The sequence below is a fragment of the Limanda limanda genome, chromosome 17 (assembly GCF_963576545.1).
Source record: "Limanda limanda chromosome 17, fLimLim1.1, whole genome shotgun sequence".
NCBI classification, from domain to species: domain Eukaryota; kingdom Metazoa; phylum Chordata; class Actinopteri; order Pleuronectiformes; family Pleuronectidae; genus Limanda; species Limanda limanda.
Window position 1 is genome coordinate 22,774,403 of NC_083652.1, and position 22,588 is coordinate 22,796,990.

The following is a 22,588-nucleotide window of genomic DNA, read 5'->3' on the forward strand; positions in this document are numbered from 1 at the left end:
GGTTAGACGCTAAACTGCATTTCGTTGCATATGTACTTGTACTGTGCAATGACAATAAAGTTGAATCTAATCCAATCTAATCTAAAATCGTATACCCGTTAATTACCGTATATTCCCGTTAATTCCCGTTAATTCCCATGGGAAGTTTCCAACTTTGAATATTCCACGGAATTTTGCAACCCTAGTTCTAACCCAAAACAACACCTAACTCTCTGGGTTAGGACAGAACGCATCGTGAGTTCTCTGGTCCCTGGGCCTTCTCTCTCCTGTGGATTCTGCGCACTGGCCCTTTAAGGTTTAGGATTTGGGAGTGACGCGGCTGTGGGAGTTTATCCTCCTCCGCCGCCGGAGAGAGAGAGAGAGAAGCACTTGAACGCAACGCGAGCAGCGACCGTCAGCCAGAATTAATTAGCTCATTATGCTGCTGCTGCACATGAGTCGTTGAATGAAGCCGGAGCGGGATGTGCTGAGGTTACGACTGATTAATCACGTCGGGATTCTTGGTGCCAGGCCCTCCTCCTCCTCTTCCTCCTCCTCCTCCTCCTCCTCTTCCTCCCCCTCCTCCTCTTCCTCTGAGCTCCAGGGATAAACTTGTGGAGAACTTCTTTGTATCCTCGGACTCTCAGCTCGGCCAACAGGCTGAACATGGACTGGGGCACGGAGCTTTGGGTGAGTCCCTCATCCCCCCCCCCCCCCCCTTCGATGATAGAGTGACACAGTTCGTGGAAGTGTGTGTGACGCTTTGAAGTGTGTGTTTGATGTGTGGATTAAATGTTGGAGGGGTATTTTTCGCTCCGTAGCCGCTCTTGTGTGTTTTTGCAAAACGGTGCGTTCACGGACGCGGTTCCATTTTCGGACGATTTTACTTTGGAGCGAAACAAAGAGTTGTTTTCTTTACAGTTGTTGTTTCCTCTCATATGAACGTGTTGCATTCCCTGAACGCGAATATGAGTTGATCTGTATTTTAGATTCTTCTTTACTGTGTGACTCTTCACTGACTTCAACTGAACAGATGTAAAGTTATGTAGTGTGCAGGCTATTTGCGTCTCTAACCCACTGGGAACAAACAGGAACTAAATCAAACGTAACTTGAATATTTATATTTATAATTCAGCCAAGATTTCCCGTCAGACTTAGAATTATAATATTAATAATGTATTTTTTTTCTATGGCACTTCTCAAAACAACGTTACAAGGTGCTTCATAACAAAAAAAACCCACAAGTCGAATAGATAAACAAATAAAAACAGTCATAGAAGAATGACAGGTAACAGCAACGTAAGCAGGACCTCCTATTAGAATAATAAAAGTAGAATCAGGTAAAATCTGGGATTGCGCAACAATAAAAGTACATTTTAGACTTTTGATTCATAGTAGGATTGTGTCAGTGTCAGAGTATTATATATTCTACAGCCTATACACAAATTTACACACAAACAAGTGTAATTGTGCTGAGTTGTGTTGTAGTGAGATGATTGATTGTGTACACTGTGGCACACCTTCCATAGGGAGGACACCAGACGCCTCCTGGATGAAACACATTGTGTGTCCTCCTCGGTGACATGATCGCTTATATAAAAGCCGTGCACAGATTTCATTCATCTTCCTTTTCCAATGAGCTGCAAAGGAGTCATGTGTTGGATGTAAACAGATGTGTTATATTTTTTTACGGCTTAGCTGACATTCACAGTAACTAGATATCAGCTTCTGTGACTGGGGGCTGTTGAAAACAAAATAAGGTTCTACAGCTGAAGAAGTAAACTTGGATGCAATGTGGAAAGCACCGTGCAGAATCTAAACTAATCCTGTTTAAAAATCTCTCCGTGCACCACCCTGCCCTGGTGACTGCCACAGTTCACGCACCAGTGCACTGTACTGGGAAGATAAAGCCACACGTTTTGCAAACATGCACATTTGCAGGGCACCTGAATATGTAAAATGGAGCACTGTGAGGATGCGGACAGGGAGGTTGTGACCTCATTACAGACGTTCCCCCTAGGCCTCTTCCCCATGTGCCTTTTCCATCGTTCACGCTGGTGCAACAGCCTGATTAGTTTTGCCCTACTTTGATTGAGACAGAGAAACCTCCGCACCCCCACTATTAATCAGAAGTTCGCTATCTGAACAGAAGGCTCTCGTGTTCCTCGCTGTGTTCGTTTCACTTGTTTCAGAGGAAACTCTTCCCACAAGAGATTAGTGGTGGGGGAAAAAATCGATTCTGTTCAGTATCGCGATATTTTGCGCCCGCGATTATATCGATACTGTAGCACAAAGTATTGCAATATTTAAAAAAAATAAAAAGTGTGTATGCGGAAAGGATGTTCTCCACTGCAGGAGATATAATAACGGCCCAGAGGAGCACTTTAACATCTGAGCATGTTGACCAACTCCTTTTTCTGAACAAAAATGCCAATATTCCCAAATGAATTTAACATTTTGGGTCATGACCTTGCAGCCAACTGGACTGGACTCTAGTAGTACACATTTGTTTATTTTTCTCAATTTGATTGAAGCTCTAGGTTACTCTTATTTATATGATTATTCTCAGGTTTATGTTACTCTATTATGTCTGCTTTATGTTACTGTATTGTATTTAAATTATTGTAAGTTATGTGCTGGGAGCTCAGTGTTCATGTGAGAGGTCTCCTATTCAGAAAATAATTACAAAGGTCCTGTGTCCTGAATGTTCAAGGACAAAGTTTTTGCACTTCAGTTAATGTGTAGAAGACAATGTTGTTCACAGAATTAAATGTGACATTTGAAGTGAGTTGAGCAGTCTTATTTTCCTAATTTTTTTGTAATGCCTTTGAATAATATGGGGGACATGAATCGCAATAAATCGCAGAATCGAATCGCAATACTTGCAGTATCGCCATATATCGCAGAATCGCAATACTATTGAATCGTGGCCCAAATATCGCAATACTATTGAATCGTCACATTTTTGCCAATTCCCACCCCTACAAGAGATTCTGCCTTCGGTCAGTGTGAAACCCGAATTATCCGGCTCTTAGTTTCTGTACCGAAGCCTCACCTGTCTGGTTAGACAAACCCCCCCAGGCATAATTGGTTGTGTTTATGTTTGGCCAAAGAGTCTTCCCGTGAGCCAAGTCAGCTCTATGGCATCTGTCCCCTGATTGTTGTTAATCCATAGGCTATTTTAAGGCTTGGTTTGCAGAGTGGAAGATCAGTGGCACTAGCTGTAGCATAGAGTGAGCGCTACCAGGCCACTCCTGAGAACTATTGTGACAGATTTTGTCCAGGGCCGGGCCCGTGGTTTTTCTACAAGACGGGACGAGTCAGGGCTCAAACATCCGCCTAAGCCCTGCAGGACGGTGAGTTTCTCGGTGACTAACTCTTAAAGTTATGTGGCACTCCACAGATGCCAGTTTTCTCTCCTGTATTTCGAGAAGGACTGGAGGATAACATCTTTGAAATCCCAGTTTCGAAGCAGGATGAGGCCTATCTGTCTTTTATTGCACCCCTTTGGCTAAATCTGTGCCATAAAATGTAAATGATGACTTTACGATAAGTTCTATAATCTATTGGTCATAAATACAGCTCCAGTAATGTGTCAGTTTTTAAAAAACAAAAAAGCGTAAGCGGTCTAAACTCTGTTAGGACAAGGGGAATAGGCTGCATTTATAATGAAATAACCAGGATACAAGCCACAAGTATCAGTGAAATTTCCTGCTCAAACAAAGGCACGACCAACCACAAGAGTCGGGATCAGTTTCATATCCAGCCGTTAATGATTTATGAAAATCAGCTCAGTACTCACTCTGTCTCTCATGGGTCCTATGACGGTTATTTTGACTGGTGATGAAGTGCAGCTGACATGTCTGAGAGCCACTGGTGTTTGCCGACACGCTGACGTTGGCTTGTAAAATCTATTTTTATGTACTTGATGACAGTTTAAACAACATGGTTTTTTTTTCTAATTGCAGCACTTTAGATTTGAATCAAGATGTTATACAGTTAATATGTATAGATAATCAGATTTGACCTCTGTATAAGCTCAGAGTTCACCCAATGGGCTGTTGTTCTCCTGCAACTCAGCACCCAACCTGAAAAATATGTGATGCATTTTATGTACAATAGTCAATATACATAGAGGGTTGATTCTACAGTATTGAATAATCTAGCGTTCTGCAAGTTTGCACTGTGCAGCTGTGTTTTGTATGGTTGTGTAAATCCTGGATTGTTGGTAGTCACTTACTGGTGGGGTCACTCAGAGTTAGGGGTGGGAATTGGCAAAAATGTGACGATTCAATAGTATTGCGATTCTGCGATATATTGCGATACTGCAAGTATTGCGATTCAATTCTGCGATATATTGCGATTCATGTCCCCCATATTATTCAAAGGCATTACAAAAAATGAGGAAAATAAGACTGCTCAACTCACTTCAAATGTCACATTTAATTCTGTGAACAACATTGTCTTCTACACATTAACTGAAGAGCAAAAACTTTGTCCTTGAACATTCAGGACACAGGACCTTTGTAATTATCTTCTGAATAGGAGACCTCTCTAATGAACACTGAGCTCCCAGCACATAACTTACAATTATTTAAATACAATACAGTAACATAAAGCAGACATAATAGAGTAACATAAACCTGAGAATAATCATATAAATAAGAGTAACCTAGAGCTTCAATCAAATTGAGAAAAATAAACAAATGTGTACTACTAGAGTCCAGTCCAGTTGGCTGCAAGGTCATGACCCAAAATGTTAAATTCATTTGGGAATATTGGCATTTTTGTTCAGAAAAAGGAGTTGGTCAACATGCTCAGATGTTAAAGTGCTCCTCTGGAACGTTACTATATCTCCTGCAGTGGAGAACATCCTTTCCACATACACACTATCTTTTAAACTCTGAAACTCTCCTCGTCATGCTTTGCCAGCCAAGGGCTGTTACATATATAATTGTAAATAAAGTATTAAAAAAAAAAAATTGCAATACTTTGTGCTTCAGTATCGATAGTATCGCGGGCGCAAAATATCGCGATACTGAACAGAATCGATTTTTTCCCCCACCACTACTCTGAGTGGGAGACAGAATAATGTTATGTGGACCCACTGCCCACTCCACACAGAGACTACACCCAACACATCTTATCTGCTCATTTCTGACTGTCCCATTAATCGGTGTCCACAGACGTTGACCTGGCACGATACTGACAGGCCGCTCAGAAACTGAATATGCAAACGATAGACATGTGTATGCAAACTTTCTGAATCAAGAGCTGCCAAAACTAAATTTGACTTCATTTCTGCTATCAACGTCTTTCCGTAATATGATGCATAAACTCCTCGTAGTGATGTTATTGAAAATCAACATTTAATACTCCGAAGAAATTCAGATATGTCAGCCCTCCTCCTTGTTTCCTTAATGGTCATCACGGGAGTTAATGTGATGACACTGCACTTCCACATTTCACACCTTAACTCCCCAGTTGTTCAGTTTAAACATGAACAGTATTTCAAAAGGTTCCTCTGTCATATTCCTCATATTTCATAACTCGCCCTCTTACAGTGGCCTTTAAAACTTTGATTCAGACCCACGTAGTTAGTCCTCTCCTTACCAGGTCATTTGGATTTGGTCTCCTGTTGGCTTCAGTGCTTCAGTGCTGAGTTATTATGTGTTCATAGGTTGCTGAAATAGTTTCTTGTCTGCTTGTTTGTTGGTTGGTTTGTGTTGTTTTTAAGCAAGATTACACAAAAACCAACCAGACGGATTACTATCGAACTCTATGGAAGGATGCGGTATGTGTCACAGAAGAAACAATCACATGTTTGTAAGGATCTGGATGAGGGTTCGGATCCAGGGTTGTTTTCTTGAACATGGCAAGATTTATCTAAATTTTCACAGTAACACCACAGGAAGTAATTTGTCGATTTTTGATGAAAAGAAGAAAAGAAATCTGGTATTTTCGCAGAACTGATCCAAGACAATCCAAGAGTGTGGGAAAATTTGTTGCAGCTTCATTGTATACAAGGGTACTGTTAGGCCTTGGTGGAGGTATGTGCTCAACTATGTGCCCCTCTAGTTTCCCCTGTAATGAATCCAACGTGTGTTATGTTCAGCATAGATAACTGCAGACTTACTTTTCTGTTCAATTGAATGTGGTGATATTGAATTGGATTCAGCCAGTTGCTGCTCTTAATCATTCACAACATAAATAATCTGTCACGAGGACGATAATCTGTTTTTTAACGCAGGCATCTTTGGAAAACGGGAAAATCCATAGTTGTAAGTCGTCTGTAGCGACTATCGTTACTTCAGCTCTGTAATTAATGGCAGTGAATTAAACCCCCGGTGCTGCCTATTGGTTAGGTGTTACCACGGTGATGGATCGCAGGCCTCTATTAGAACCTTTTTTTTTAACTGTGTCCTGTAATCAGTCTAAACGCTGCCTCATTCATTTGAGTTTTGTCTCTTTTGTTTTTACCTGGAGGGGAGGAGGGGTACAGCAGAACGTGGCCCAACTTGTTAGGAATCCCTCTTTTCAAATTGCACCCCCCCAAATACTTAAAGTCAGCAGCAAAGAAAACATGAGGGAAATAGTTCCTGGTGTAGAGTGAGAGAAAGATTGGCTTAGATATCATCTCCCTCTATTAGTGGACCTGCCTCGGCTTGTAGAGTGCACCAGCAAACGAGAGAAACACGATGTACCTCCTTCGTACTGGAAAAATGTAAAAAAGCAAATGTCAGCAGATTCAGTTGTACGTGAACAGACAAAGGAAATAGGTCATAGATTTGCATTATAAAGAACTCATCTGATGTAAGTGAACACATGACACAGAAGAGAATGTCAGATCAGCTCAGGGCTGTGCAATAAAACAAAATCAAGAACGATCACAATTTAAAGCAATATGACAAAAGCCAAATATTGATATATTGCTTATGCACATATACATGAGGATGTATTACGTATAATTGAATTGTAAAATGTTTTGCTGTTAATCTAGTGTTTGTCATCCTCTGCTTATAAAGAAGAAATAATAATTTATCGGGACAATTATCATGAAGATCATTTTTTGGGCCCTCCTGAGAGTCGTGACCCAGCGTCCCTTGCCTGTGCTCTCTCTCTCTCTCTCTCTCTCTCTCTCTCTCTCTCTCTCTCTCTCCCTCTCTCCCTCTCTCCCTCTCTCCCTCTCTCCCTCTCTCCCTCTCTCCCTCTCTCTCTCCCTCTCTCTCTCCCTGACAACACGAGTGCCCCATGATTTACAGCGAAGCGGAAGTTTGCAGACCGTTGCCAAGACTCTGTGCACATGTGGAGAGCATCCGTGGAATCCAACAAACCTTGATGTGTTTAGTTTATCCCCCTCCATTCATGATTCTTCTCGCTGACCTCCAACTCAACCAGTGGAACGTCCCAGATATTTCCCCCCCCCCCACAGAAGTTCTCAAATGCCTTTTTATAATATCTTTTTGCCTTATTGGTCTCTCGTGCTCCCCTTCCCACCATGCAGGACCAATATGACATCATCGAGAAGCACACGCAGTCCGGCCTGGAGCTGGTGGAGAAGTACGTGAAGTTTGTGAAGGAGAGGACGGAGATCGAGCAGAACTACGCCAAACAACTGAGGTAGGAGCCGCTGTTGATGTGGTTCAACTGTGCTTTTCTTTGCCTCAAATGCCTGTGTGCAAGTGTGTCGCTCAAAGCAGCTCATACTGTGTGTGTGTGTGTGTGTCTGTGTGTGTGTGTGTCCGTGTGTGGGTGAGATTTGTGTTTGCATGGGTGTATGTTAGAAGGCTGTTTATAAAATGTTTGTGGGGTCTTATGACTACTTTGGGACAGAATCTAACTTGTCTCTGGAACACTGGCCTCATTCTCCAGCTGCAGTGTGTGCTCTCTCTCTCCTTCTCTCTCTCTCTCTCTCTCTTTCTCTCCATCCGTGGAGCTCCCTCTCCCATGCAGTTGTCTTCCAGAGTGCAGGCCCACATCTGTTGTTGTGCTGAGCTTTGCTGGAGAGGAGAGGAAGTGGGACCAGACTGGCGCATGATAGACAGGATGTGGTCAGAGGGAGAGTGAAAGGAGGAAGAACAGCTATTATAATTCCATATAAATGGCCTTTTGTTTAAAAAAAACCTCTATTGTATAAAAAGACACCAGGGGGTTCCTAAGAATATTTTTTATTTGATCCTTGTTTTCAACCACTTCCCAGTGAGAATTTGTTCCTTTGTATTTGTTGACTAATTGTGTGAGGCACTTTCTCTGTTTGCAGGAACCTCTCAAAGAAATTCAACCTAAAGAGAAGCAGCAAAGATGAACCAGAGTGCAGGTGAGCTGCTATTCTCCTTAAGAAAACTAAGAAACACACGTGTGAGGTTATTTTTCCCCTTTTTAAATTGTGTTTATTCAAAGTTTTTACTGTATGTAAAAGTATAAAAACAAATGACAAATTATATGACATGAAATTGTCTAATAGAAGTGATTAACTCGCACAGAATAACCACCCAAATCTGCATCTCCCGTCAATTTGATCATTTAGCTCAATAGCACGGTGTAGCTGTCCTGGTCGTTTTCAGCTAAATCCAGCAGCTGTTTTAAAAGAGAAAGCTCTAGTTGATGAACATATTGGAGCATTTAACAGCCGGAAACCAATTTTCCCCTCAGGAGTTTGGAGAAAACACAAAAACGGAAATAAGAGGGTGAATAAAGACTTGCTTTCACCAAGTTGACACAAACCTTGTTGTTGCCAGTTTCACCATGTAGAGGGTGATTTATACATCACTGTTGCATTCACAACTGGTTTCCCTTGCTAAAAGGGATTGTTTTTTCAGGTTTTTGAATGATGTTGGAAACATTCCTCTGAGATTCTGCTCCGGGTTGAGATGATTGCGTCACATGATTTCTGCAGATCTGTCAGCTGCACATTTATGCTGCAAATTCCCAATGCTCATTCTACCACATTCTAATGATCTGCTGACAGTGTTGAACTTCACTAAACTCGTCTTTGTGTTCTTTCAACTGGTTTGAGACATTTAGCTTTGAAACACGTGTATCATCATACTGGAAGTTGCCATTAGAAGACAGTCAATTGTGGCCATAAAAGGATGCATGTTGTCATCAACAATACTCCGAGAGGATGTAGCATTCAAATCATGATTGGTATCAAGGGGATTTCAAGAAATCCCCTCACTAATACACCAGCACCCGTCTGAACCGTGGACACACAGCTGCTGTGTTTCCGGTTGTTCATCAGACTGTCCCATTCTTCTGAATATCACCGGAAAATCAGAATTAACTGATTTGATTTGGGTGAAAGGTCAAAAGTAACTGTGATGCTTACAAAGCGTGTTTTTTGGCAGATACTCTAATATTCACATGCTCATCATGACACAATTTAACACAATTGTGTGATGGTATTCAATGATAACGTTGTGACTTTCTATATCCAAAGAGTCAAAGATCAACTTTGAACACTTCTCTTGGCCACAGTTCACCATCACTCAGGAAGAGATGGGGAGATTGTGAACATATTTCCTTCAACTCGAGATTACATTTCATTCCCGTTATGATGTTTGATGTGAACATTATCTAAAGCCTGACCTGTATCTGTATGATTTTATGTATTGCAATGCTGCATTGTGATTTGGTTAAAGCTGCAAAGCATTACCAGGTTTATTCCAGCCAGTTTGTTAAATACTCAACGAGGGAACTAACAAGTAAAAACAGAACTCAACTCAAGCTTCAAACTGTGAGGGAGCATTGTGTCATGTGTGGTATCCATGCTGTTGTGTGGCACTGCTGTTGCAGCCATTTGAATGCCCCTAGAAGGAAACAGGAATGAGGGAGGGATGAGCCTCTTATGACTTGGCCCAATGTTGACTTTCTCTGTGTATTTATCATCATATCAGTGCCCCTCATCACTGTGTCATTATTTCTCCACCCTTTCCTCTCTCCTCCACCACCTCCTCCTCCTCAATGGCAGATTATCCAGCTACCAGTCTTTTTCGGACATCCTGAACGAGATGAATGACTACGCCGGGCAGAGGGAGCTGATTGCTGAAAACATGATGATGAACATTTGCATCGATCTCACCAAGTACCTCCAAGAGCTGAAGCAGGAGCGGAAGACGGTGAGTTTAGAGAGATGTAGAGAGAACATGGGAGTGCACCCGTATTAGCAGGTAAAGGTCCATCTCTTTAGTCTGTATACTCCAAATAAGAGTGTTTCTATCACTTAAATGGTGCATTTGAAAACTAGATATTGTGATCCCTTGGAATAACATGTCAAAATGTACCCACAACCTTTCAGGGCCGTATTTTCTGTACTTTTAATAGAGTTTTACCAGTTTCTTTTTTTTACTTCTTGATTTGAGCCTGATCCCATTTCAAACTCTTTCATCTGCCGTGGAAGAGCTAAACAGAAACACCTAGATTTGATTCGAGTGTATGCACTTGTACACTGGTATGTGTCTGCAGCATCACATTCAACAGCAGCCTGAGAACATGCCTGACGGGAATTTAATCTCGAGTGTACAGACCACGCTGCTGAAGTGGAGTGTAAAGGGCGAGAGGAGAGAAATGGCAGACGAGGGGTGGAGATGCAGGGATCTCACTGTTGTGGCAGGAAGGAAGTGTCTCCTGAGGAAAGCATGGTTCGGGCGGAACTGTGTAACTTGTGTTAGAGGAATGCTTCGGCTTTGTCTCGCTGGACTGCAAAGCGTTGCAGCCGTGTAAAAAGCTCGTGCTGCAGACGTGACGTCTCGAACAGACACACTGGTATTTGTTTTCTTCTCTGACATGTTGAGTGAGTTTTGGAGGCCATTGTTTATTCTGTGTCTGGCCGTACATGTGGATCTCTCTCTCTCTCTCTCTCTCTCTCTCTCTCTCTCTCTCTCTCTCTCTCTCTCTCTCTCTCTCTCTCTCTCTCTCTCTCTCTCTCTCTCTCTCTCTCTCTCTCTCTCTCTCTCTCTCTCTCTCTCTCTCTCTCTCTCTCTCTCTCTCTCTCTCTCTCTCTCTCTCTCTCTCTCTCTCTCTCTCTCTCTCTCTCTCTCTCTCTCTCTCTCTCTCTCTCTCTCTCTCTCTCTCTCTCTCTCTCTCTCTCTCTCTCTCTCTCTCTCTCTCTCTCTCTCTCTCTCTCTCTCTCTCTCTCTCTCTCGCTGTCATCTGACCCTCCTCACACCCTGGCTATTTTTATGAATGTCTGCAGTATCTGATGGAGGCTAAGAAGGCCCAGCAGAGTATGGAGAGCACCTACAAGCAACTCGACAGTGTAAGTCAAACATTTTCTGAAATACTTTTTTCATGGAAAGTCATCCAATAAGCTTTATAACAGCATTTTATAGTGCAAAAGACAAGACTAATACTATGAATGGCACTTAGTAGATTGCATACCTCTGCCAAGGCCCAGCACTCTCCTTGAATTGAATCAAGCTGCACCAAAATTCACACACTCGTAGAAATCAGTTCCCTCAATGTGAAAAATATCTCCTGGATCCGCAACAAATATATAATAGGTTCTTCCTTGACCTAAACTGACTCCTTCCACCAAGTTTCGAGGAAAATCTGTGAAGTTGTTTTTGTGGAATCTGTCTTGCAAACAAACAAAACCAACAATCAAAGGGACAGGGGTGAAATATAACATTTCCTCTGTGTTGTTTGTTTCAGAAAAAACAAAATTATTCTCTGTAAAAGAACGTCTGCAGGTTCAGTGCGATCTTTCAGATAGCTTAATTTGTTTAATGGCTGTTAAGCAGTTTCCTTATTTTAGACTAATATCATCAATCCAAGATTTCTTTCTACCGATGATTGAAAGACCGTAACAAAAGATTCTTCTGCTCCAAAAAGTCAAACCTTTTCATTTTTCACTGAGGCAATGTCTCTCTTACTCTGATGAAATGACCGTGGTCTCTTCTTTTTCATTTTCTCTCCGCACACCAGAGTAAAAAGCGCTTTGAGAGGGAGTGGAGAGAAGCCGAGCGTTCAGCACAGTACGCAGAGAAGACCGATCAAGACATCAACGCCACGAAAGCAGATGTTGAAAAAGTAACAAAGGGGGGGGGGGATAAATCTGTATTATAAGGACTATTTCACACAATTTAAAGTCAAATCAGATTCTGCTGGTTAACCTGTCTTCTCTGTGTGTGTGTGTGTGTGTGTGATTCTAGGCCAAGCAGCAGGCTCATCTGAGGGCACATGTAGCCGAGGAGTGTAAGAACGACTACGCTGCTCAGCTCCAGAAGTACAACAAGGAGCAGAGCCAGTTCTACTTTAATGACATGCCACTAATATTCAACGTAGGTGAATAGAATACTGCAACAGGACAATGTGACTGCAATAATACTGAGCCTGAAAACTGAATTTCTTGACTCCACATGATAAAGGACACGCATCTTGCAATTTGAGCATATATCAGTTTTTCTAAATTTAAATGCACACTGTACATGTGTATATCACTGCACACTTTGTACCAGTAATAAAAGCTGAACTCACTGATTTTAAAATCCAAGATTAACTCTTCAGTTAAATTTGTTCATTTTGCCTATATTGGCATTAGCACTTATACAGTATAACAAAGTCATAAATTACTAGACTTGTTCAGCTTCTATATATTGTATTTCATCCCAAAGCAGATCCTGTGCCACAGAAGTAACATGTTGTGACCCTGACATTGAGATACTCGTTGATTTATGGGCTCTGTATTATCTGAAACCTAATATTGACAGTGTCTGAGCAACTGTTGTTGTGTTTTCTGTAGAATCTGCAGGATCTGGATGAGAGGCGAGTACGGAAGATGGCCCAAGGTTACATTTTGTTCTCGGACACAGAGAAGCATGTGATGCCTATCATTGGCAAGTGCCTGGAAGGCATTACTAAAGCCGGCACTAACATTAATGAGAAGAATGTGAGTTGGTTTCCAAAAATGCTAAATGGATTTGAATGTGTTGCATGGCTTTATGCTGCACATTGAGAATGACTCATTGATAATTACATCAACTGCAGGACTCCATGGTTGTAATAGAGCAGAACAAGTCGGGCTTTGAGCGTCCTGGAGATGTGGAGTTTGAGGACTACAGTCAGGGCATCAACCGGGCCTCGTCCGACAGCAGCCTGGGAACGCCCAAAGGCCCCTTGGACCTCCTGGGAAAGAACAAGAGCAAAAAGATTTGGCTTTTCAGCAAAAAGAGCAAGGTAGGATGTTTCACGCTAGCAGAGCACAGTTTATCCTAATGACATGGCCTCGCACTTTGCTTTGTGGAACTTTTGCAACGAATGAGTTTGCACCGATGATCAGCAACGGCAGATCTGAAAGTCTGCTGGGCGGCAGCCAGGCAGATTAGTGGGTGACTTCTCGCATGGCAAAGTTACTGTTTGAGCCAAAGAGCCAGAAGGCAGAGTCAGGAAATCCCCTCCACAGAGAGCACTCATGATGGACCTGTGGTTGTGGCTACACACACACACGCACACACACAAGCACACGCACAACTAGGGTTGCAAAACTTTCCATGGGAAGTTAAGCTCGGGAATTTTGGGAATTTTGAAAAAAAAAAAGAAAAAATACGCAAATTAAAAGCTGAACAATAAAAACATCATTCAAAACTCTATTTTAAAGATGTATGGAACGTTGAGTTTCAACCCTCCACTGTGCATTCTTCCATCACATGCACAGATAACTCCCAGCATGCTTCACTCTACAGCAGGGCTATTGAGGCCTGCTGTAGAGTGCAGGACTAGTCAGGTACGTTTCCATGATATTACTGGGAAAATATATTAGCATGCTGATTGAGGATTGTTCTTCTGTTCATCTAGACTATTTCCATTCATTTATCCATCAATTGTAAAATATGTTTACAGACTATTCCAATTGTTTGGCTAACTATTTATATCTCTGGCATTGCATTAGTGTTTTTTTACAAACTTTCTTCTCATCTTATTCTACAGAACAATGCCACGTGCACTCTCTCATGTGTGGAGACATTTCACCTCATCCAATGTAGAAGGAAAGGCTGTGTACATTTGCAAATACTGTGCAAAGACCTATGTTAAGAATGACACAACGATGCAGAAGCATATAGTCAAGTGTCCAAAGTTTCCTCAGGGCTCAAATCAGCCTATGACACAACAAAATGTTTATATTTATGTCTGTATATGACAAGGTAAATACAGTTAGTATAAATTACCCACAACATTTCCAGTTTATTCCCGTTAATTCTCGTTAATTCCCGTATATTCCCGTTAATTCCCATGGAAAGTTTCCAACTTTGAATATTCCTGGAATTTTGCAACCCTACGCACAACCCTCTCATCTCAATTCAGTATCATAATGCATGCACCTCTTTCATTATGTGACACATGAACTCACACGTGCGCCGACCGACACCTCTAGAAAAGGTCCTTTGCATGACTCTGTCCCTGGCTGTGAGTGAATACAACCTCTCCTCCACACGCTCCCTCTCTCTCTGCAACGTGGTTTCCAATAGGTCGACAGTCAGCATTCTGCTTGTGCTTTCATCAGCACAGAGCCCAAACAACATTGAATTTTCCTCTACAGGGATACGCAAACACACTGCTCCCATTATACAGGCCAGAACCTAGCATTATGTCTGTCATCACAATAAAAATCTCTGGACCCTCAGCAGGACGACACCAGCTCAGAGAAACTGGATCACACACATTCATGCTGTCAAATCTACTGCTGACAATTTTTCTGTTTGCTCTCGAGTATCGACTTCAGTCTCGTGAGCTTCCATACATTGTAAATCTTTGAGCTTTCTTGCTGAGGTCCCGAATTAAAGTGGTGATACGAGTGGCTGACCACTAACCAGCTAATGGTTCCCCCCCCTCCTCCAGTCCCAGCACTAAACGATCCCTTCTTTCAGTGTTTGCTTGTTCAGCGCCTCTCCTCTCTGCATGTCGTACTGGCTGTGCTTTGCCGTGCACTCTTCCTGTTCTGTGTATGTGTGTGGCACACTGCTCTGTGTCATCAGTCATGCTCTCCCAATTAGGCCTGTAGCTGTATGAGAAGGAGGCTTTCTGCCCGGCCCCCCTAAACATTTCCATTCTCAGCTGCCCTCCTGTATTTAGAGCCCCATAACTCTCAGGGAAACTAGCACCTAGCCTGTAGAGGTTCACGTAATAATAGTGTTGCACTTAAGACTCTCTGTATTTACACAAGGAGCCTTTTTGTAGAGCAGTTATAGACGTTCACGGTATAGACCCGACTGGAAGGTATCAGCTTCCTATGTAATTTACCTAATAGAGCCCACCCCAACCTCTCCACATGGACATAAAGCTGAGACAGGTTTTCTTTACTGGAGTTCACTCCGGGCATGTTTTCAAGTTGACCTCATTGTAAGAGTTCACTCAGGGTATTTACTTTGCTACAAAAAATCTATAAGCACTATTCCACTGTGTTAATTAAGCCGCGTGCACTGATATATGGACTGGTATTTCATCTGCATAGGTCCGACTGGGAGATATCACAGATTTAACTGTGAACACTATGTTTTGGTTTTTACTTTGTCAGGTTTTTATTACATGGGTCTGATTTTCACAGTTTGAGACATTTTCCTTATTTAAATTTTTTTTTACGAATTGTTTTCTCCGGGAATGCATAGGACACCATCACTGTATCCAAACCCCAAAACAGTGTGTGTGCATTCTGACTCGTTTGTCATAATTTAACCAAGAAGCAGCTCCTGAAGTGTTAATGTTTTCGGTAAACAGTTTGGGTAAAACTTAACTTTGATTGTTTCTCAGTAGAGCTTCTTTGGATCATGAAATGAAATCATTGAAATGAAAATTTCATGGATGTTCTTGCATAATTCTGCTCACTAATGAACAAACAAGGCCCAACAGTCCCCTGATGAAACCACATTTAAATGTATTTGATCTGGAATTCATTTGGAATTGTACACACTCCAAATATATGCCCCCTAAACATGCTCAATTTAAATTTTTTTCCTCATTTTGCCTCAAGAAATTATCCAGATCTGCACCAAATTTCCTGGAACCGGTCAAATGTTTTATTGGCGTAATCTAGGGCTGCCACTAACGACTATTTTTCTATCGATTAATCGGACGACTATTTTATCGATTAGTCGATTAATCTAAACGATTAATTTTCCTCCAAAAAAATCAAATTGACCATTTAATTTCAGTTAATTTTATATTGACAACAAACTGTATGTCATCGTATAATGCAACACAAAACAAAATGTAAACAAAGGCTCAAATATTTAAGTGCAAAAACTGTAGGTTTAAACTAGCAACTCCAACGTGATAAAAATAAATAGAAAAAGAGGGCTTAAAAGTTGAGTCAGCAGTGCAACTCAAAAAGATATCAAAGTTTCTATTTAACCCCTTATCAAAATAAAAAAGTTAGGTCTGCATATTAAACAAAGTGCAACATGTTTAGAGTATAAGAAACAATGGTGTCCAGCTCAAAATCCGACTCAAACGTCAGTTAGACATGTGTGTTGTAATGTAAGAATGTCAGCATGTCCACGTGTTCTGGACTCAGGCGACGAATCGCGGCAGCCATAGCGTAATCCTGCTGACAAACAAACAAACAAACAAACAAACAAACAATAAGTAGTGATGTCCTATTCAACAACATTGTCGTTTCACCACAGCTCTTCACTGTGGCTGTCGAGTAAAACAGCATCTAGCTCACCCACAACCCAGCTTCCTGCCTGTGGCTCCCTCCTTCTCCCTGAGGCGAGGTGGAGCTGCAGGTACCAGAGCTGCGGTCGGTGGCTTTCCTCTTGTGTTAGTTTTTTTCACGTGTGTGTCATCGAGAGCCAAAGAGACGATTGTGTGTTCGTGCTTCTCGTGCTCTCTGGGCTCGTGTGCTGGGTTTGCTCCAGTGTTGTCCTCCTGGCTTCGTGGTGTGCTTCAAGGTGTTGACTGTGTCTTTTTCTTTCCCCTTGTCACCTTTTTGTCTTCCCCGTCTTCCCTCTCCCTCTCTCTCTCTCTCTCTTTTCTTTCCATCCTTCCATCCCCTCCCCCCCATGTCTCCCCCTTATCCTGAACACCACCCTCCGCCTGCATATCTCATGCTCGGGTGCTGGTACTCTGGCGGCGCTCCCCTCCCCTCTCTCTCCAGCTCTCTCCCTCCACGCTCCCACCTTTCTCCACACCCCCCGCCCCCTCGCCTGCTAACGGACCCCCCTCCCCCAAGTTTGGCCGGGACCCCCTGTCGTACTGTTTGAAGGAGATCAATAAGACAGTCAAACCCAGAATCTCTTCCTTCCGGACGCTCCGGAGATCGGTGAGTCACCAGGGGGAGAAGGTGTGGGTTGCCAGGAGACCTCCACCCACCAGGGCTGGCAGACCCCCACCATGTGTTCCTGCCACACTGACCCAGGATTCACACACTTACACATGTGGCATAGCTCTTACTACTCATTTCCACTATTTTCCATATTTGTGTGTTATATCTAAACATGTAAGGGACACTTTGTTGGGATGTGGAAAAACGAAAAAACACTTTTAAGGATACTTCCAGATATTTTTCTATACACATCCTGTTTCTGTTTTTCCTCAGAGGGTTAATCCAGAGAGGATCATGGTAATATTGACAACAAAGCTGGTGTGGGTGGGGGTCTCAGCCGTGTGGCACATAAACGTGGCCACCTTTCCATTACAACACCTCAACTCGTTGTAATAACTTTCCCTGCACGACTGTCTGTGCTCAGATGACTCAACATGCAGCATCCAGCAGTGTTACGTGGCTCCGTTGTATTGAAGAGGTGGCCACCTGGTGGTAGAGCGAGGGACAACTACTTGGTAGCAGGGGAGGAAATGGAGCAATAACCCTGATTTTTAAAATAGCTGTTTCTGCATGCTCGTTTATCATCACAGCTTTATTTCTTGATCATGTAGCCAAAAGGAAAATGGGACAAATTTATAAAAAGTGTACTCTATTGTATTTGTTTGTGGATGGGTGGTGGTGGCTTTCAGTTCAGCTCACTTTTGTACTTTTCCATTCATCTGAAGCCCAAAATGTGTAACTAAGGCATTCGAAACTTCTGTTTAGTCAGTGGAACAAATTGAGCTGAACTCAAACCGCAGGCTTGGTGTTTGTTTCTGTTCTCATGGTAACTGTCGTTCTGAAACTGCTGCTGTGGAGTAAGTGGCGTGTTAACCCACCCTTCCTGTGACCTCTTGCAGCCGACAGTGACGGAGGACTTCTCACATCTTCCTCCAGAGCAGCGCAGGAAGAGGTTGCAACAGAAGCTGGAGGAAGTTTGCAAGGAATTGCAAAAGGAAGTGGATCAGAGGTGTGTGTGTTTCTGTCTCCTCCTGTGTGCGTATCACAGTCTGTTGGAAGCTCTCTCTGGCAGAGGCGGGGGTAAAATAATTCATGCTGTGCACATCAGCGTGTTTAACTTCTGCGGTGCCTGTGTGAGTGTTTGAATCGTGTTCCCAGCCCTCAGCTCTGCCGGGAACCAATTTCTACTGAAAGTCACTCCTCCTCCTCCTTCCTCCCTCTTTCCTCCTCTCACTCTCCTCTCTCTCTCCTCTCTCTCTCTAGCGAGGCTCTGGGGAAGATGAAAGATGTTTATGAGAAAAATCCTCAGATGGGAGACCCCGCTAGTCTGGCATCCCAAATCAGCCAGACATCCCAGAATATAGAGCGACTGAGGGGAGAGGTCAATAAGTATGAGGTAATCATGAACTCTGCCCTTTTTAGTCTTATTATGAGGTAATCATTTACCACAATGAGGTCATACGGCTCTCGGCAGCTATTCTAACTTTAATGTTAATGAAGTGTCCGTTAGTTATTATGATGTCATAAGGTCCTTGCTTTTTCCCCCTTCCAACATTTATCATGCCCTCTGCTCTTAATTACAACTTACTACATTTTTCATACAATATTTATTCATTTTTCTTCAGATCTATTTTTTCAAGGAAGGGTCAGACAGAGGGCCTGTAAAGATAATACACAATGTGAAAAGGAAAGGTGAATGCCATTTTTATAAAAATAGAGGAGGCAATTAAAAGACCGACCTTACGAGAACACGGAATCGTAATATGTGTCGTCCTCTGGGTCATAAGTCAGTAAAATTGGACACACACCAACATGACCATCATATTTTTGGATTCACTGTAATTCTCCCTCTCTGAGGATGTCATTAATTCCAATGTCCATCACTAATGAACGTCCTCCAATCTGCTTAGAAGTCATAGAAAACACACTTTTTTGCTAAACCAGAACTTGTCTGAGAATCTTGTTATTTTTAATGATCTTTCCGTATCAAAGGGATTCAGTGATGTGTGTCTGGAAATCTGTATAAACTGCAAACTCCAACCGCATAAGAGCTAATCTGGCGTCTGTTTAACGGTGCCAGTTTCCCCAAATGTAAAGAAATATAGACTAAACATGGCTGAAGTGTTTGCCCACAGCTAGGGTTGACCTAGATGATGACAGGAGGTGTTGGGGTGTGAACTACTCTGCGTCAGACTTTGAACAGGACTCTGTATTTCATGAGCAAATGAATTATCTAACAATAATACTTAATCTCTCTCTTGAAGACCTGGCTGGCTGAAGCAGGAGGTCGAGGGGAAACGTTGCGCTACAAACCTCACTTCAACAATAACGGAGCTCATGATGTACAAAGGTAACACTGCTAACAAGGCGTCATGTCTGACTCCGTGAGTTGTGGTTTGTTCTGTTGCAGGAGAAACTGTGTGATTTTATTTTTTGTGTTTTTCCTCTCCCCAGCCCCGATGGAGCTCACTCAGATGAAAGCACTCCGGATCCCTCCCACGCCATCTACGCAGAGTTCGACGATGACTTTGAAGATGACGAACTAACTGCTGCTATTGGGAATTGCACGGCCATGTACAACTTCCCTGGTACGTGAACCGACATACACGTCAAAGACATACTGCAGACTTCTTTGTGTTGAAGAAATACAACAATGCTCTTTTGAAAAATCACATTTCTTCCCAAGCTTGGTTAAGTTAAGTTCCCCATTATTAATGTTTGCGTTGTATCTTTAAAAGGCCACAGAGTTTTCTTTCCTTCCTTCCATCCAGTCTCTCTTCTCCTTTTCAGGTGCGAGCGAAGGGACCATCTCGATGTCGGAGGGGGAGGTGCTGGCTGTGGTGGAGGAGGACAAGGGCGACGGCTGGACCCGCGTCCGCAGGAACAACGGGGACGAAGGCTACATCCCCACGTCCTACGTCACGCTCGCCCTGAACAAATGACACACACACGTACGCGTGGGGAACAACAGAAGTAGAGATTAACACTTTGTAGAACTGTATGCAGTTTTTCCCCGTGGGGCCGATCGCTGGACAGGACCTCTCATGAGTCCAGGGAGGAATCCAAACATTGGCTTTGATTTCTTGAGGGAGGGGCCCCATGTGAGCAGAGGCATGGCGCTGAGAGGATGTTCCTCACGGCCGTCATTACATTGTTCTGCCTAAACCACCCGAACCACAAGGATATTTAAATTTTGATTGCATGTCACAATGTTTTTCATTTTGGTTTTGGTTTATAAGTGTTGCATGGATCTGAGGCACCATCCTGGTCGCTCCAGAGCCGAAGAAGACGCTAGCTTTCTGAATTTGAGAGGAAGAAGAGGAGGAAGAGGAGGAGGACAAGAGCTGCTGCCATCTGTACACTGAGTGTTAATATCAGTAATGCATAGGAGGACGTTACCCTCACCTGTTTACTTTATTTCAGATAAAAACTGACCCCCTCTGACCCCCTCTGACCCCTGACACTCCACGGCCGAGCGGAGAACACGATTGCAGTTTTCTGTCTCAGGCGTGACACTTTCTACTTTAAATAGCACTTGTGAAGCTGCATGGCTCCGTCACTTTGCCGACGGTGGGAGATCTCGAGCGTCCCCAGGGGATGAGCGAGGCTCCGGGGGGGAAAGTGCTTCACCTGTTGTCGCTCTCCGACAGTTTGTGCGACCACATGTGAGCACGGCTCCCTCCTCATGGTGAATCACAACCGACTAAACACTCCACGTTCTGACAATCACAGCCATATCATCATGTAAGTTCAGTGTCAAGCAGTAACAAGGATATACACTAGCTGTTTTCTAAAAGTTACATCCTGAAAAATTGTACTAAAAATAATTTATTACAAATGTGTATGTTTCATAAATAATATTTTTAAGTTTGACAGAAGTTGTACTTTGTATTAAGGATGTTCTCACTTTGTTTTCCCCCTTTGCACACTTAGTGGACAGATTGTAGCCACAAAAGGGAGTAAAAATGCACACGTAGAATGTGCTACATTAAGAATATTGTATATATGTAATAAATAATATATATTTTAGTTATCACAACACCACTATTGTCTTATTAGCTTTTTAAGCTTTCAATTAAAGATAGTTACATTGTGAGAGAGAAAACTAAAAAGCTCTTATTGTGTTGCTAGTATTGTTTTATTATTATTATTATTATTTACTTCTCACATTTTCAAGCTGATCCACATCCTGTTTTTTCATTGTTATTGAGCCAGCAAGAAGCAATAACTGCTCGCGTGTCTCTGGTGCCTTTCTGGTTAAAAGCATTGTGTATATACCTTTTTTTGCATATTAAATATTTTGCTTTTTTTCAAGATTTAATAAATGCAAAGCACATTTCAAAGTTACAAATGGTTACGTCGTTTCTGGAGAAAACCCAGTGTCTGTTGGTTCGGCAAACTGGTGACTGATTCAGTGAATTTGAGGAGTGTCTAGTTATTTATTGTTGAAATAATTTCCTCCTTTTCCTGGAATGGTTGATTTAGTGTTTGTGAACATTCATCCCTTTTAACCGAAGCTGGAATCTGGAGAAGTTGAATTTAAATGTGACCTAATTTACTATAAAGTTAATGAGGCAGTGGCTGGATGCAGGATTTGCGGTTTTCTGTATATTCTGTTTTTGTAAAGGATGAATTCCATGTTAAAAATCGGTATTTTCTTAATCGTATCAATTACATTTGGTGGATTTCTGTTATTTTGAATTTGTATTAGTCACAACCAACTGATACTGTAGCAATACAGTGTTAATGTAATGGCAAAAGTTATTATTCATGTTTTATGTTAACTGACCTAACATAATCTCTATTTTTACTTTATATTTATTCATTTATATTTTTTGTTCGATAAAAATAGGACCCAGAACTCATTGCGTACTTGTTGCCATCCACTGATCACAGTGTGTGCAGTTCATGCACAGTAGGTGGCACTGTTGCATCATTTCTTTGGGACGTGACACAGATCTCCCATCTACTTCCCCCTCAGCATAATTATGTTTTCAATATAGGCCATGCCTTTGCATACCTGATTAAATTGCACTGGCTTTAAAACACCTCTGTTGATGACTAATTAATAATCCCCAAATTGGCATGCGTCCCACTTGCGTATTCACCTTGTTCACAAATGTGAAGACAACGACCGTGAACGTGGTAAAAAAGACAAAACAACATCTAGAGTGAATTATTCTGCCGTGATTGTGGAACTCAGAAACCACAGGGGGCGAATGATGAGGCTCCATTCAGCTGATGGAGAATCCAGCAGTGGCGTTGACAGGCAGATCCTCTGACCGCCATGCAGGTTCCTGAGGAATTGGATCCACATTGGTATGCAAAGCCTCAAGTCTGGAGATGCGT

The 22,588-nt window shown here is 42.4% G+C and overlaps 1 protein-coding gene across 2 annotated transcripts; it reads left to right on the plus strand.

Annotated features, from left to right (window-relative positions):
* Positions 1–578: 578 nt before the first annotated feature.
* On the plus strand, positions 579–21,573 carry trip10a (thyroid hormone receptor interactor 10a). 2 transcript variants are annotated; one of them, XM_061090842.1, is made up of 15 exons: positions 579–669; positions 7,484–7,599; positions 8,240–8,296; positions 9,950–10,097; positions 11,174–11,236; positions 11,905–12,009; positions 12,132–12,260; positions 12,722–12,868; positions 12,967–13,155; positions 17,072–17,236; positions 18,139–18,248; positions 18,503–18,635; positions 19,504–19,589; positions 19,694–19,827; positions 20,030–21,573. In XM_061090842.1, exons 1-15 carry the CDS (start codon positions 646–648, stop codon positions 20,179–20,181), a joined length of 1,758 nt encoding a protein of 585 aa, XP_060946825.1. In that variant the 5' UTR covers positions 579–645; the 3' UTR covers positions 20,182–21,573. The 2 variants fall into 2 exon arrangements, with proteins under 2 accessions (XP_060946825.1, XP_060946826.1); XM_061090843.1 differs by lacking the exon at positions 17,072–17,236.
* The last annotated feature ends 1,015 nt before the right edge of the window (positions 21,574–22,588 follow it).